A 16,172-nucleotide genomic window follows, 5' to 3' on the forward strand; every position below is an offset into this window, starting at 1 on the left:
GCCTCAGAGGTTACCGCCTACTGTATTCAACACTTCCTCCAGTGCCCTCACCCCATCGAGGGCCAGGAGTGACAAAATGAATACATTAAAGACGGCATATTCCATACCACATTACCAGGAAATAAGTTGCAACTGTGCTCATTTGGTTTAATTTTTCCTGCTTGATAATTTGCACAAAATGCCAAAAATCAAAAACTACAAATTTAAAAGAACCACTTTTATTAAAACTTACATAAGACACAAAAGTCAACATTTATAAGAATGTTTACATGTTTTTCAATTTTAGAGCTGAAACAATCAGCAGTGGAATCTGTTTGAAAAGTTTGCATGCGTCACACATTTTGATGCAGCTTACGCTTCCTCACGGTGTGAGACCAGAGAAGAGAAAAAAAACAAAACAAACGCTTTAAAATAAAAACAAATCAAATATCTTGAAATGCCAGTAATCCCAAGAGCAGCAAGCACGCAGAGGTTTCACTGGCAGCAAAGATTAGTACAGTAACATACATCTACAGTTTAAAATTTAATTTGACCTATGTACACGGCAAAGCGTTAGGCTTTCATTAACTTCAAAATTTAAAGACGAACAGACACGATTGACAATATCAGACAAACTCTGGCTCGCTGTCTCGATTTCTCGTCAGTGGTAATTTCTTTCCACAGAGACGTGCCAGTGGAAGGCCCGACAGGCTCAGCGTGGGAGAGCACGGGTGGTAATTGTTGTTATTGTTGGACTGATTCATGTTGAGCTCGGCCAGAGAAGCACTCAGATCCTGCTCTTCTCCAGCACCTTCTTCTGGGGGCCCGCTGTCTGGCAGAGCAGGGGGTTCTTCTCCCTCTGGGTTTTCCTGATCCTGATCCAGATCTTGTTCAGGCTCGATGTGGATTGCAGACTGACTGGACAGGTCCAAACTGTCCCTGTAGCTCAGCTGGTCATCGTCTATGCTCACGCTCTCCTGCTTCGTAAGGCTGTGGGAGTGCCTCTCGTCCAACTCGGAGTCCGAGTCTGGGAGCTGCTCACTGGAGCCCAGTGACCCCAAAGAGCTTCCTGAATGCAGATATATAAGTGATAAATGTATATGACATTTTCAAGAGCAAATCATTTACTATAAAATTACACAACTTGGCCTTTAAAACTCACCACATCCCTCCTCTGTCTTGTCAACCTCTGGTTTAGCTTGCTCCTCTCTGCTCACATCCTCTTCTGCATCAACAGGGCTCACCATTTTGTCTTGTGTAACATTTTCCTGAAACCAGGAGGGACAGTGTAAAAGCTTCACAACATGAATTTATTTTCATATCAACAGAAAAATGAAAATCGGGTTTCTCTATTAGCCAGACTGATTATGACCACAGAGCATCTCACTTAAATTATTACCCCATGCAGAAAAATCTGCACCTAGTTTTGGTATTGCTCGTTAATACCGGGCTGTTTGCAACCTTTAACTCTTTAGACTTTGTTAAAGCAGGTTTCCTGTTCCAGTGCTTTAGAGTATGTGTAAAAACAGAACAAATATTTTGTGCAGTGGTATTTAATTGCAAAAATGTCTCACAAAAAGGCTCAGCAGTGAGCAAATACTAATGTACACCGTGTGCTGGAGTCCTACCTGCTGCGTGGAGGCAGCACGGGAGGTTTTGTGGGTCTGAGAAGTTTTGGATTGGAAGATGGAAGAGTAGAAGACTATGAAGGCCTCCACGATGCGAGCCTGATGGGGATAATCAACCAAAGAGGACAGAGATATCGTAGCCCCGGTTGGACGGGGCCGCATCAGAGAGGGCCCAAACACGATGCCCAGGTTGCTGGGGCTCATCTTGTTATCTTCTTCCAGCTCTGCGATCCTGGAATGAGAAAGACGGAACAAGAAAGGATGGTGAGGTTAACAGAATCTTTAAAAAAAAAAAAAAAAAAAAAATCATATGACTTGCATGACTAACTCACCTTCGAAGGTGGCGAACGATGTATCGCAGCGTGGCGATGTTGGGCTTGGGCAGCTCCTTTAAAAGTTCCCTCAGACTATCCACCAGGACCAGGACCTCTGGCTCCGTGTCTGGGCCCAGATCCACCAGCTCTGGCCCCCTGCTCACTGCCGGGTGTGTGCTGCTCGACTCTGAGTCCTCCCCCTCTGGTGTGTCTCCTTCATTATGCAGACTCTCCTTTGCCAAACCCATCAGCTTGTTGTACAGATGGAAAGGCATGATGGGCTCAGGCAGCTGGGGGTAAAGGAAAAAACAAAACGGTCCATTAGAAACACCAAACATATGATGATTGACTTGAGCTTCAGGTTCAGTCTTTACTAGCTGCTACACATCAGTGTAACCTCAGTTACCTGTCTGAGGTAAAGCTTGAGCACGTTGCTTATGTCATGTGGCGAACACTGAGACAACTCGACCAGCTCTTTTCCATTCTCAAAGGCCTGACACAGTTTCTCCACACGGGTCTTCACTCCGTTCACCCTGTAGATGCCCTGAAAAGAGGAGAAAAGAGATTTATACCCAATAGTTCAAAGGCAAAGATTCAGAAATCGACCAACCCTTCAAAACGCAGCATACGTGCTTTTTCTCACCTTCATCTTCAGCGCCCGTCTCTCAATCTCAGAGATGCACTTTGTGATGATGAAGGGAATACCGTCACTGGCACAGCTGGCTACCTGAGTGAAATCTCTGCCAAACAGCTGCAGACGGCCCTGCAGCTTCTTATGACCACACTGGATCGCCAGAGTCTCCAGACAGCGCTTGTGGCACGCCAGGAAGCACTGAGAAAACAGAAAACAGTTAACATGATGACTATCCTCTTAACTATCGTAGTCTGGGAACAGCTCTAACTTGTCAAAAGTTTTCCTACCTAGTCACATCTAATTAAGAAGAACATTTAAAAAAAAAAAAAAAAAAAAAAAAAAAAAAAAAAAAAAAAAAAAGATTACAAGGTGTAAAGTGCAATTTCAATAGCATAGGTGACATAAATAAACTATGCATAATGCATAGTTTCAGTCATACCAAATGTTTCTCCCACTTAAAACTCGACGTCCACATGAACAGAATCAACTTTTTGGGAACCTCTACCAGCAAACCTATGTTCAAATTAACTGTCAAAACCTGAACTACAGGTGTTTCACATTTGCAATGCAAAGTAAGGCTGCTTGTTACATTTGACAGTATTCAAATAAGTGCGGTTAATCTAGCCATCAAACTCAATTATCAGCAAGTGACAGCCACTTGGCGATCACTCAGCTAAATGAACAAAAGACTTCTGTTTTACATGTCTATATGTTTTAAAGTCAATCCTCATGTATATACACACACTAACTGCTTTTCCATCCCTTAATTATTCCAACATCTGCACCACAAATATGCTATATGTGCTGTTATTGTCAGAAATGACTTGTCTACTCTGTTATGTACACTTAGAGCAAAGAAATAACCAGTCAAATGTCTTGTATGTGTACACATGTTTGGTCAATAAAAGATTATTCTGTTTCTGTGTATAAATAAATAAAAAAAATTTTCACCTGATGGAATAAAATTAGATTACTTGTCATGTCATTACAATTATGCTTTACTACAAGATTTAAAATCAAATTTTTAAAAAGCGTACATTTTCACCGTGAATTTATTACGTCTATTGGAAGGAGAACCCCGACTCAACTGAAAAGATGGTGGAAAAAAAAATGGTATAGATATGAAATTTCTCTATCATTACATGTTCCTGTTACAGTTGTTTGTTGTGGTTTTATTGTCTCTTTGTTTGCAGTTCTTGATGTTTTCTTGGAACTATGTGGAAATTCCAGGTTCCTGTCCTAAAAACAAACTGTGCCATCTGTTGTAATCAGAGTGACGTGTAGCTTCTTTCAACTTAAAATAAATAAAAAATAAATTCTTTTCTGTAGAAAATTATTTTTTCCCCTTCATTTGCTTTGAGTCATGCTTTACAGTTTATGCTTCTTAGTTCCTTTTTCTTGCTACAAAACATACAAGATTGTAACAGTCACCATGACATCACCTGCTGGTTAATAAAGTCATTTTGGGCATTTTGAACTTTGCTTTAAATTTTGCTTTTAAATTTTCAACCAGCAGGGACGAGCAAGGTGTGGACTGACAGCTGAGGCCCATTTTACACACAGTTTTTTGCACTTCCCCCTCCAAACATTAGAAACAATGCAATTTCCACATTGGCTTTACTTCTCAGGAAGTCCATCCTTTACAGAAAGTCTGAGATTCTCATTTTAGTGTGTTTCATTACATACTGTAATTTACAAGTATCCACACTGAACATATTTATCTAAGCACTTATGCATTTCTCTCAGACCATTTACTATTTTGTGGGGTTTGACATAAAAAGTGAAATAATTTTTTAAGAATACAAATTATTTTGCTTTACAGTTTCTCTGTGGAAAATCGCCACTAGATTACTTTCATCAACACTATATATAAAAGATTCTTTTACATTTTATCACCTGTAATTGTTTTAAAAAAAAAAAATGCAGACTCATTTATGCATGTGCTCACTGAATACGCTGACTACTATCATTAAAATGTAGCATGCATTAGCAACACACTGAGCCGATCTAACCACAGCTGGAAGGCTTTAAGTGTAAGTTTCAGTGTGCAACTCAGAGCGTGAGCCTCAAAACGTGTTAGCCTGCTGAAGTGATGAAGAACTCACCTCCTCGCACTCAGCTCCCTGGAAATAAACGTAGCTGTCACATTCGCGGCACTTGGAAGGAGTCCGAAGCTTCCTCAGTCGGTGGGTCAGGGCTGCTTTGGACAGGCCGATATTACGGAAAGGTCCGGTGGACACCACCACGTCTGGATCCATGCCGTTAATATCTGCACAGAATAACCCCCATCACACACTCCGCGAAATCCAAACTCGACTGACAGCCAGGTTTAACATGTACAATCTGAAAATCTTACTTGAAGTTTCAAATGAGGTCACATTTCCATCTTTCTCATCTGCATCCTCATTGGACGACATCGTTCCAGTCGATGAAGTCCGAACAATCTTAGCGATGTCACCTAAAATAAGTGCGTTTGAGAGCGTTTATAATGCATACTGCCACCTCTGGAGCAGGGTTTTGGTATGGATTAGTGTGAAGCTCTAACAAAAGACATGTCTACACTCACTTGTGCTGGCAGTTGGAGAATCCAGGCCTCCATCTCCTACAACGCTGTCATCGCTCACTGTTGAGCCCCATGACTTGTGGCCCTGTCCTGTGATAGCAAAAGGGACAATAACATGAGCCAGTCACATTTTTACATTGCCAATTCTGTTAACTACAGACATCAGCGTAGTAACAGGTCACAAGTCTGAGGAATTGTGAAGATTTCTGTAAAGTCTTTAGCAGCGGCAGGCATCGGATGCACTTACTCTTACGCTGGACTTCTGACTCTCGGCTGTCTCCAGCTGTCGTCTCCACACTGACGGCAGGACTGTCTGTTTGACTCGTCTGCATGTCTGTGTTGAAGCTGTCATTCCTCGGTCTGTGACCATGGCTGCAACAATTTGGGATTTTCAGATTGCAAATGCATTAAAAGTGGGTTTCTTTTATTCAAATTTCATTTGTCACATACACAATTATACACATTACGACATGCAGTGAAATGTTTATTGCAATTCCTAACCAGATAAGAGAATAAAACTAAACTGAAAATTCAAAAACATTAAAAACAATAAATAAAAATTAAAATTAAAAAAGGTGACATTGAACCGTCAAAAAAAAAAAAAACAACAACAAAACAACAACAGTAATTGAGGTATATTATTGAAGCGCATTATTTTGTTATTAAGTGCATGTGCAGTGGTGTGTAGAGATATGCATATAGAGAGTCTAGTCCTACGCCTGGGTGCAGGGTTGTGTGTAGCAGGTGTGATATGGCATTTTAGTACAAATTACAGCATCAGTGGTATAACACTGTATATAGAGTATTCTATTGTTGTATGTACTCAATCAACTCCTAAAATAATCTAACACAGGTTATATTTGGGAAACAAAAAAAAGCAATGTGGTTTTGATACTTTGCGTCAAGTCTGTGAAGATATTTGGTTAAAGAGAGAATACATTTAGGAATGAGTAATCAGATACGAGTGGATCCTTGCTAAATTCTCTCTGCTGTAAGCATGTGTGGCCCCCCAAACTGTAACAACCCCCGTGCTGAGCTGCATATCAACGGTTTCATTGAGAAACTAATTAAGGATGCGTCTGAAGTTCTTACTGCGATGATGAGTTGGAGGGGGAGTAGGACTCAAACGCGTACTGGATGGTCGGCTGCTCTGGGAGCTGCAGGTCTCGCACGTGAGCGGCGTACTGCTGGCCGGGGTCGTACAGCTTGCTGCTCTCGCACAGAGTCTGGTAGTGCACAGGCAGGGCTACTGTCTGCATGTGCATGAGCTGGTAGTAGGAGATGGTCGCCTGGAAGTGAAAAGATTAGACGGTGAGCATTTGTAGCTTTTCTTCTTGGTGAGGCACGGTGGCTTGTGTGGCGTTTGTTCTCACCGAGCGAATGGTCTGATCGCTCTGTTTGATGATGTCCTGCAGCTGCCTCAGCACTGTGACCTTTGTGTGCTCAAGCTCCTGCTGCTGAGTGGCGGCGTCTGCTATACAAGTCTTGTAGGTGGCCTCCGCCTCATCTGCCTGCGCGCACACACACACACACAGTTTCAGTTTACTTCTGGTTTTTCTTTGCCATTTATATCTGTCAGATTAGTTCTCAGACAGAAAAGTGTTGATGAAACATTTCACACAGTGGGAAAGAACAGAATGGGTAGCTTAGTTATTCCTGAAGCGTAGGGTACGGCCCCCTGGTGGCCAATGAAGACACTGCAGGAGGGTTGTAAAGTAACTTATGACTGCCAGAACCATTATAGAAGCCTTGGGATTCATAAATGACACACAATTCTTCATTTTCTAACCCATTTTTAAAATCCTGAATTCATCTAAAATCTAAAAATCCAGCAGTGGTTTTCACGAGCCCTATGTAAAGCTGGAACTGTTCACTCAGCCTAAACCAACAAGTATCAGATAAACTATTTCCTTCTTTGTGTCCTCACACATCATCTTTGGCTCATGTGACAGTCAGAGTTGTGACCAATGGTTTTCAGCTGATCTAGATCTTATGCAACTAAAATTTAATTGTCTTTCTTCCTGCAGAGGAAAAAAACACATCAGTAAAACAAAGGTATCGAGAAGAACCTTGTTGCGAGCATCTTCTTCCACTCGTTTCTTCTTCTCCACAGACTTCGCCGTGGATCCCCCTCCCTCCTCTTCAGCTCGGCAGGCTGCCGTTTTAGCCTTGTCGTACTCCTCGCAGCGTGCTATGTAGGCTTGCTTGGCCTTCCGCAGGTTTGCCTCACACTCCAGCTAAACGAGGAGAAACGAAACAAAAAAACCAAAATAAAATGGTTTGTGGTATTTTCAGTTATTGCCCGATTTTCTTGTCACAGTAAAAGGATAAAGCAGGACTGTTGATTAATAAAAGATCATAAGGCCATACCAATTTTCTTTTAGCTCGAATCCAGTGTTCCTTGATCTCCTTACGTCTCTTTTCATGCTCCTGTTTACGCTGCATCAGAGGCTGCAGGACACACATTAAATACGAGAGGTGAGAAATTGCAAATCACTAACCACCAATGTGGTTTGTGCTTCATTTACTAGAATACTAACCGATAACTCAGAAATGTACCTGAATGAAGGTTTGGTTGTGCAGGGTGTTGTTGGCCTGCTGCAGGCCCACACTCTGCTCCTGGTCCTGCTCCAGAGCCAGAGAGTAGATGGAGAAAAGGGGCATGTGGGGCTAGAGGAAGAGAGCAAGCAAATGATGACAATCATGAACAATAAAGGAATTACAGCTCATGTTTTTTAATCTTTAGAGGTGAAAGTGAATGGGGCTTACATGTGTAATACTGTGTTTGGAAGACTGGTATAATCTCTGGAGGCCTTTGGAGAACTCCGTCTCTGGGGAAGACAAAAAAAAAAAAAAAAAAAAAAAAAAAAAAAAAGGAGACTATTAAAATTACGGTCAAAAGCACAACTTCTAGGACAACATGCACTAATAAAATGTAATCACCCCAAAGAATTCACTATTTTTTTAATAAGATAAAATAAACATGAATGGAGACAGCTTCAAGTGGCCAAAGATGCCTCAATCCTCATGGGCTCCCGGGTTAAAAAACCCCAAATGAAATAATGTTTCCAGCCTGTTGTGGTTTTTTAAAACCAATTTCCTCCGATGTGACAGCTAAATGGGTGGATTTTCCCCATATAAGTGTTAGTAAGCTCATCAGTTCGCTGGTAACTCGCCACAACGTATTTTCATCTTAAATTGTTAGTCACTTCTGACTCAAAAAAAACACCAAAAACATGTCAAGTAGCTCAAGTCATAGTTGATAGTTTGTCCAATTTTGTACAATCACTCTCACAGTTTCATTAGTTTCGTCACTCCCACTAACCAAGTGAAGTTCTCTTTTCCACGTAGCACATCAGGTCCTTCATGTACTTGGAAATGGTTTTGGCGTAGAGCAGAGCAGAGTCCACTCCTCCCTCGCTGTGCTGTAGGATGACATCCACTTCCTCAGCTCTACCTACACATCAACACACCAACACAGGTCACTGCGCAGGAAACGCTTTCTTGATACGACAGAAAACAGAACGATTGTTTGCATCGGGTATGCGAGTGGGTTTGATTTGGGAGCTTATTTTTAGTGTCCTTTGCTGTGGTCAGTACTTAAATCTGTAATGTCTCTGCTGAAAACTTTCCCTGTGACTTTCCAACAAACTAACTGTGACAACATCTGAGCACTGCAGGATATTCATCAGCAGGGGGAGACCTACTATACATGAAATAAAATCTCTCACATGAATAAAGGAATAACATTAAGATTACAACAGTCTGAAAGTATGCAGCGTCACATCAAAACATAGGAAATGGGAAAATATCCACTATAACGTTTACATATGGAGTCAAATGAGATGAATGGAAAGGAGGTGGTAATACTGTTATGCAAAGCAGCACCTGTGTTTAACTGAAAGCTAAAGCTGTACGGCACCTTTATGCTTACCCATGTCCTGCAGGTCGCTCCTGTAATGTCCACCATCCCCTCCCTGGCCAGAACCAGTGTACAAGTTCTCCATGGACTAAAACGGCATAAACACGAAGCATTACTCGCTAGAATTGGAGGATATCCCCCCCCCTTACACTCAGCAGAAAGTTGCGGGTGGGAGTCATTTTGTGGGCAGTGACGTTTAATTTAGTCAAGGAGCTTTTTGCATAACCACCACATTAAGTAACTTTTCTTTTTGGTTGGCACGTGTGAAACATAGGTGACAAACTCACTCTGCTCTTCTCTGTAGGCAGCAGGGAGAGCAACGTGCTGCTGTCCACCTCTCCCATCAGCAGTTCAGACACACTAAAGAGAAACACAGAGACTCCTTCACACAAACGTAAAATCTTTGTTGAATTGCAGCGAGAGAAAAAACGTAAAATGGATTTCAAAAGAGAAAGCAGTAGAGAGGAAGAGGGCCAGGCCTTCTACGAAACCTCCACAGGTACACTGCAGATTGAAGGTGATAAACAAGTTTCGTGCCAGTTTTTGTTAGTCTACCAGCTTTCCTTCACCCCCCCCCCCCAAAATCATGCAATTTGGTAGCAGTCATTTTTATTTTCTTGCAACCATCCTGTGCACTAAAATGCAGGCCAAACAACAACACTAGATTTTTCTGTCTTTGCATTCACGTCAAAAATTGAGTCATACAGAGGAAGGCTAGAGAAGAGAATGAGGAAACAGGCTCATATGGCAGATTTCAACTGTCTCTGCCAGCTCACTTCCTCCTGAAGCTATGTGACAGTTATGTAAACCCTGAAATGACACAGACAGGCATGCGATAAAATCCTGGTACAATACGCCACAATTATACTTCAGCTTTTAGTATTTTTTTCCTTTGCCATTAAAAAAGAATATTAATTTTACATTACTATTGGAAAAAAAATATACAAAAAGTTACGGGAAAACAAAAGGAAATTTAAAGGCCAATTCCTTTGATCTCAACTATTCTCAGGTAGCTCAAATCAACTGAGTGTTCCCACGATGTATTATCTCTTTGGTCTGCAATCTGTTCATTTAGCAGGCAGGTAGTCAACAGCATTTTCTACTTTTGGTTTTGTGTCATACGGTAGAAGAAAACCCACTTCCTGTTTTCAGCTTTGTCTCATGCAAATGTGTCACCATCACTGCACTTCTCTCTCTCTCATTCCCAACAGCAGACTACTTTGTTTGCATTAATATCTACAATTACACACCACCTGAACCGCCTGTGTGTGAACAATGGCCTACTGGACACCACTAAGGCTTCAGTGCCACTGAAATACATTCTTAGAAGCTACTGATAAGCAACAGAAGCAGCTTTTGACAGCGTTTTACTTTTATATATTAATAAAAAGCTGGTTTAGATACTTACTTGCTACTAAAAGCGACGGCAATGGTTTCAATTGCCTTCTCAAAGTCCTTTTTATCAGCCTCGTTAGAGGACTCATAGTGGAAACCTGGAAAATCGTACATGTGTTCAGGTTTCAGTCGTGGTCAAGAGTAGTTACAGAGTGATGTTGGGTTTTACCGTCATTGTAAAACTCAGATTTACATCGAGATTTTCAAAGACATGCATCTAAAAAAACAGAAGAGTCTGTCTACCTTTGACCTTGGATATGAGTTTGCCGGCGGCAGTGAGGATCTCGACGGTGTTGAGCAGAGGATAAGTGTTGATGACCTGCCGCAAAATCCGAAGCACCTCCCCTAAACACTCGTGGGCCACGGGCCGCTGACTCTCCTTACCTGGGTGAGATAGAGTCGTGGTAGGTGAAACAAGAACCAAGAGGAAAAACAGCGGAACAAGCTTCAAAAAAAGATCACGCTTGAGGTTTAGGATGTGTTGACTTGCCAACAATAAGCTATCTACTGTGTAAAATCGGTGCCAGCGCGCAGCAACTTGTCTCGTTCTTGATACAATATGAACGTGAACATTTTGCCGACTTTATTTTGCGAGTTGCATTCTTTCTGGCAAAGGCAGTTGCAATCATTGTGAAATTGCTGGTTTGTGGCACCACCAGAGCTACAGTTTAAACAGAATCTTTGCTTCCTTTCTGCAAGAAACACTAAGAACTTGCTGCTTTTAATCTTCACATAGCCAAGTCTGTGTTCATTAAAGAAATGTAGGTGCTAGGTGCAAGGCTAGCAAGAAACTGAGTGCTATCGATACATTTGCTCTTCCCTGAAATAACATTCCTGAAAGTCTCCAAGTCTTTCTTCCCAGGGGAACAGCAGATGGAGACTGACAGTTGGAGCACCAACCATAAGGACACTGATAATAGGCCAAGTGTCAGACAGGTCAGCTCCAGATAAACATTGTTAGCTTTAATGTCACTGGTGACACATTTCTAGCCTCCTTTCCTCCACACACTGGTTTTGTCAACCCTTTACTGTTGCAACCTCGCATTCTTCCGCCGAGTCATCTAATCACACTGGCTCGCTGGTGGAGGAGGGCAGAGGGCAGTTGGTCCATCACCCTCCAACAGCCTCGTCTCGAAATGTGTGTCAGAGTATCAGATTAGCAGCAGCACACAACAAGAACAGAGTGACCTAAACACAGTGCCAGAGAGGATGTGGTCCCTTCTATTGTTTTGCAACACTACAAACCAACTGTGGTGTTCTGCAACATTTTTTTTTTTTTCCCTGTGGCTCAAATGTTCTTTTTGAAGTTTATGAGAACAGTTTTTAATGTCAAAAGAGGTTTTGCTTTAGATTAAGAGCACCTCAACACCGCAATTGTATTTTTGATTCTGAAAGTGATCAGTGTCGCATCACTGCAACGCAGCCAGACTATCAGACGAGGAAGTGCGGACGAGGCCTTTCTGTCAGAGACAATCCATCATGGCTTCCTGTTTAGAAAGCTCTCTGTGGGTGGAGAACATGACAGAACAGAGCCAGATAACAGACAAGTGAGCTAAACTAGACAAAACAAGACAGAAACTAGAGAAGAAACTAGAGTTTGAGCATTCAGCAGGTGGACTTTCTTTGTTTTTTTAAACCCCTGGGATATGGCCCTTTTTTAAAGCTTCACTGCATCGTGCACGTGGAGCACAAGAACATGTCTGCAGTAAACAAAAAACTGGTTTCCTGCTGGAGACAAGTGTGCGGTTGTCTTTGTGAGCGCGCTGCCTTCATTTGGAGAGAGGAAGCTCAGAGCCTCTTGTAAAGCTTGCTTGTGCAGAGATGCTCCACCCATAACATACTCCTCCCCCCCTTGCACACCGTGCACATGTGTCGCTGAACACGGCGGATGTGAGATTGGATCCCTCATGTCCTCTCTGTGTAAGCTCTTGTCAAAATGGAGTGATACAAAAGGGAAGAGAGAGTGCAAACAGTATTGTTGTTTCTCCAAAACTACTGAATGGAGGGCGACTAACCAAAACCTTAGTTGGCTTCGTGTCAACAGAAATGTGTGTGTTGCCCTGACAGTGGGGAAAACGAGTGATATTTTTAACGTGCTCAGCTCTGAGGGACTCCCAGAGTGCTTTGTTTAAACCAAATCTAGACACAGCACATGCAACCAAACACGTTTCTGTAAGTCGGAGTTTGGCGGGGAAGACTGCAGCTGCTAACAAGACCGAACAAAAGCCCGTCTGACAGGAAGTATTTGGGGGCTTCTCACGCAGGTTTGTGTTGGAGATGAACACAAAGCTTAAACCTGTCACGGCTCTCACCCTCAGCCAGAACAACATCCTTCAGTTTCTCCACAGCCTCCGCAAAGCGTGCAACATCCCTCAGCAGGGCCGGGATGTCCTCCACCTCGATGGCCACGCTCTCTGGACTGTCAGATGGAGTCGTCGGGGTTATAGCCCCTTTCCCCTGACCTCTAGTGAAAACCCACGACTGGAGCGGGAACCCTGAGGAGACACAGAAATATCACTCAGCAAACACGCATTTTCTCTTTATGTAAGACTTTAAATTATTACTGAATCATCTTCATCACAAAAAAGAATAATAATAATAATACTAATAACAACAACAATAAAGGAATGATTCAAGATTTTAGAGAATACAATCAATCTAGTTCTATTGCCGGGCCTAATGTAATGAAATAAAAAACTGTGGGAATCTGTATCATTTTGTTTTCTGCACATGTGCACCAGTTTCAAGCTTATATGCTCACTAGTCCCAGTGGAATTACATTTACAGTGTGACATTAGAGGGGGCCCTTCTTATCTACCCAAAACATTTAACTATTCCTTTACATTAGAGCATTTTCTTTTTTAGTTCGGTCTTGGTCAGAAGTTGTGGAATGGCAAAAAGATTTTCCTTCTTGCATTTAACAGTGTAAGAAATCTATTTAAAGAGCAATCATTAGTTAAAGAACTCCTCAGTTTCACAGTTTCTAGGCTTTGAAACCCAAGTTGGTAATCTCCAACTTTTCAGCTTCACTCAGATTAATTGGTTAAAAAAATGACAATGCTACATAAATGCTTCAGTTACAGATCATAAATGGATCAGATCAGATCAGATTGATCAGATTCTGTTTGTGATGGGCCACGCACAGCAAGCAGGAGCAAGACTATAATTAAGTGATGGAGCAGACCTGCAGCGCTGGCGTGTCGGCTCAGTGCGGTCGGTCTCTTGAGAGTGGCCACAGGAGATGGGCAGGCCACCCCCTGCATCATTCCCAGTTTATTGTGCTGAGTGCTCGGGGTGCCCGGGCAGGACGCGGAGGGATCCTGGAGCCCGGCGGAAGTTGGGGTAAGTGTCGAAGAGGAGGAGGAGGAAGACGAGGGGGAACAGAAGAGTGTGATGTCGACTGCATCTCTGCGAGGCTGCTCCTGGAGAATGGAGAGCTGAGAGAGGACAGGAAGACAGAGAAGGTCAAGACTGCAATGTGGCTCGTCCCTTTCTGCATGACGGCTAACAAGGTGACTTTTCTTTGCCTCTGGGGCCAGCAGCACTGTTGTTATTAGTAAACAATCATATGCAGACTTTCACAAGATCCTGTGCTGCGTTGTGCAATACTTCCTGACTCCAAGCTGTTAACGGGTGTGGCAAACTCAGCAGAAAGTCGAACAACTTTATTTGACTGACTTTATACATCACCTACAAAAAAAAATAAATAAATGAACAAAAACACACAACTCACGGAGAAGTTTTTTTTTTTGGCCTGTTGGTACTCTCCAGAAAACTTCAACTAAAGTCAGCGGCCTGTAGATTTAGGGCTCGACAAGTGCATCTCAACCAAACAAAAGCAGCCCGAAAATTTTAAATACTTTACAGGAAACCAAAAGTAAGCATCAGTGCATATTTTCTGTTCATATTGGAGACTTGTGCGTACACGACAAACGTACCTGTTTCAGCCATACGTTGTGCTTGTTGGGCAGTATGTCCAGTTTGTCCTTGCCTTTCGACTCGCCTTTTTTAACTCTCTGACTCGTAGAGTAAGGGTTGTAGCTATTTTTGCCACCACGTTTCAGCATGCTCCTTGCCCTCTAGACTTCTGTCCCCATTCTAATCACAAATTCTCAAAATGCATTCACTCATTTGCTCACTCACACACGCAAAACCCCCACAGCAGACATACTTCCTATGCACCACATAACCAGATATGAGTCAGTGTACAGTCAGGTACCCATCTCAGCACTCAGCTCTGTGACACTGCATTATAATGACTGGTTTCAGCCAGAGGACAGTTTTCACACCCCTTATCGCACCAGCTACAGCAGCAGGAAAGATCCCCCCCCCAAAAAAGACTGAACAAAACTTACAGAACCTCACACACACAAACAAAAGCACCCCTGGTAATGAGCCCTCTCAGAAACTTGTCCACTCCAGCTGATGGTCATCTGACACACACAGTCAAACATCAGCAGCAGAAACCAGAAGTGATGCGCTACTCACAGACGGGGCGCCGCTCTGTGGCCCAGGGCTTCCTGCTCGACTCTTCTTCGAGATAGACGGTGTCTTGATTAGTTCCCGTTTCTTCCTGAACATCTTCAGGGTGCCTTTGCCGTCCATCCCGACTTCTTTAAGCTTCACGTACAGCCCCCCCACCCACCCCCCGACTCGCCACTTGGGTGCTCTGCCGCTCGAGCTCAGCGGGAGCTGGGTGCCATCCAAGTCGAGTTTGAGCCACGATAACTGTCTGTCTGTCTTCCTCCTCCTGGTGTCACTCATCGAGCCGCGCAGGCTCACTGACAGAGAAACTCACCGCAAACCGTCTGTGCGCACCCGGCATCCGCTGTGCGCGCGCGTTTCAGTTTCCTCAGGGGGGAGGAGGAGGAAAGACGCTCGGATGACTCGCACCTTTGTTGTCCACCGAGCTTCGCGAGGATTAATTCAGGTTGAGGTGCACGCGGGGAAATGCGGTCCCGACGGCGTCTCTCCTGGTGAAGTCAGACAGGCGAACACAAGCAACAACTTGTTGCCTCGTTCACGTTCACGGCAGCAATCAGTCCATCCTGACACACGTGTGTTCCCAACATCTGAAACACCCGACGCTTTTGACGGTAACCTTCCGCCCCTTTGTGCACCTGCTCTGGCCACAGAATTAAAACTCTGAGGTGTTCATGCGCCCCGAAACCGCTTTAGACCGAGGTTTGTTTAATATTTTCACTGTCAGAAGGAAAGCAGAGAGATTACTGGCGTTAGTGGATAATAGGTAAACTATATCTGATCATAATGTTAAATGAATTGTATGGAAGCAAAATAGATCCCGAGTAACACCAATTTATAGCATTTGGTCACAGAAGGTACCGAATCTGTATCAGTTCCTGTGTTTTATTTCAGTAGAGTTGAGCTGACGTGGTTTGAGATCCACTATATGAAGTAAAAGTCATACAAAAACAAGATGAATTCAGACTCCAGTATTTTAAGAAGAGGATCCTGCTTTTTGAAACCCCAAACAACAAACTAATCTTAAATGAGTTTCTGGGAATTTCAAAAAGGGGGAAAATGAAACCACGCGAATTACTACGAGTAAAACAGTACTCACGTGTCAACAATAGCTATCTAGAAAATTCAAGTTATATTATTTCTGTATTTGTTTTGTTTTATTGACATTCCTTTTGCTTCCACACAGTTTCTTTTTGCAGATGTGTGAATCTGCATGTCCACCTCTTGTGCAGACATATTAATACTAATCACCAAT

General features: G+C 43.0%; 1 protein-coding gene across 2 annotated transcripts; it reads right to left on the minus strand.

Annotated features, from left to right (window-relative positions):
* Window positions 1-202: 202 nt before the first annotated feature.
* arhgap45b (Rho GTPase activating protein 45b) lies at window positions 203-15,527 on the minus strand. 2 transcript variants are annotated; one of them, XM_031749651.2, is made up of 24 exons: window positions 14,924-15,527; window positions 13,620-13,872; window positions 12,748-12,930; window positions 10,679-10,819; window positions 10,449-10,533; window positions 9,328-9,400; window positions 9,053-9,128; window positions 8,444-8,575; window positions 7,888-7,949; window positions 7,678-7,788; window positions 7,489-7,569; window positions 7,188-7,355; window positions 6,492-6,629; window positions 6,211-6,407; window positions 5,366-5,490; window positions 5,122-5,208; window positions 4,912-5,013; window positions 4,661-4,824; window positions 2,565-2,753; window positions 2,328-2,465; window positions 1,940-2,211; window positions 1,608-1,839; window positions 1,142-1,247; window positions 203-1,048 (listed from the first exon to the last, which is right to left on the minus strand). In XM_031749651.2, the coding sequence occupies exons 1-24, from the start codon at window positions 15,197-15,199 to the stop codon at window positions 606-608; spliced, it is 3,834 nt and encodes a 1,277-aa protein (XP_031605511.2). In that variant the 5' UTR covers window positions 15,200-15,527; the 3' UTR covers window positions 203-605. The 2 variants fall into 2 exon arrangements, with proteins under 2 accessions (XP_031605511.2, XP_031605510.1); XM_031749650.2 differs by lacking the exon at window positions 14,924-15,527 and adding an exon at window positions 14,374-14,903.
* Window positions 15,528-16,172: the final 645 nt, after the last annotated feature.

This window comes from Oreochromis aureus, linkage group 23, assembly GCF_013358895.1.
Source record: "Oreochromis aureus strain Israel breed Guangdong linkage group 23, ZZ_aureus, whole genome shotgun sequence".
Lineage (NCBI taxonomy): Eukaryota > Metazoa > Chordata > Actinopteri > Cichliformes > Cichlidae > Oreochromis > Oreochromis aureus.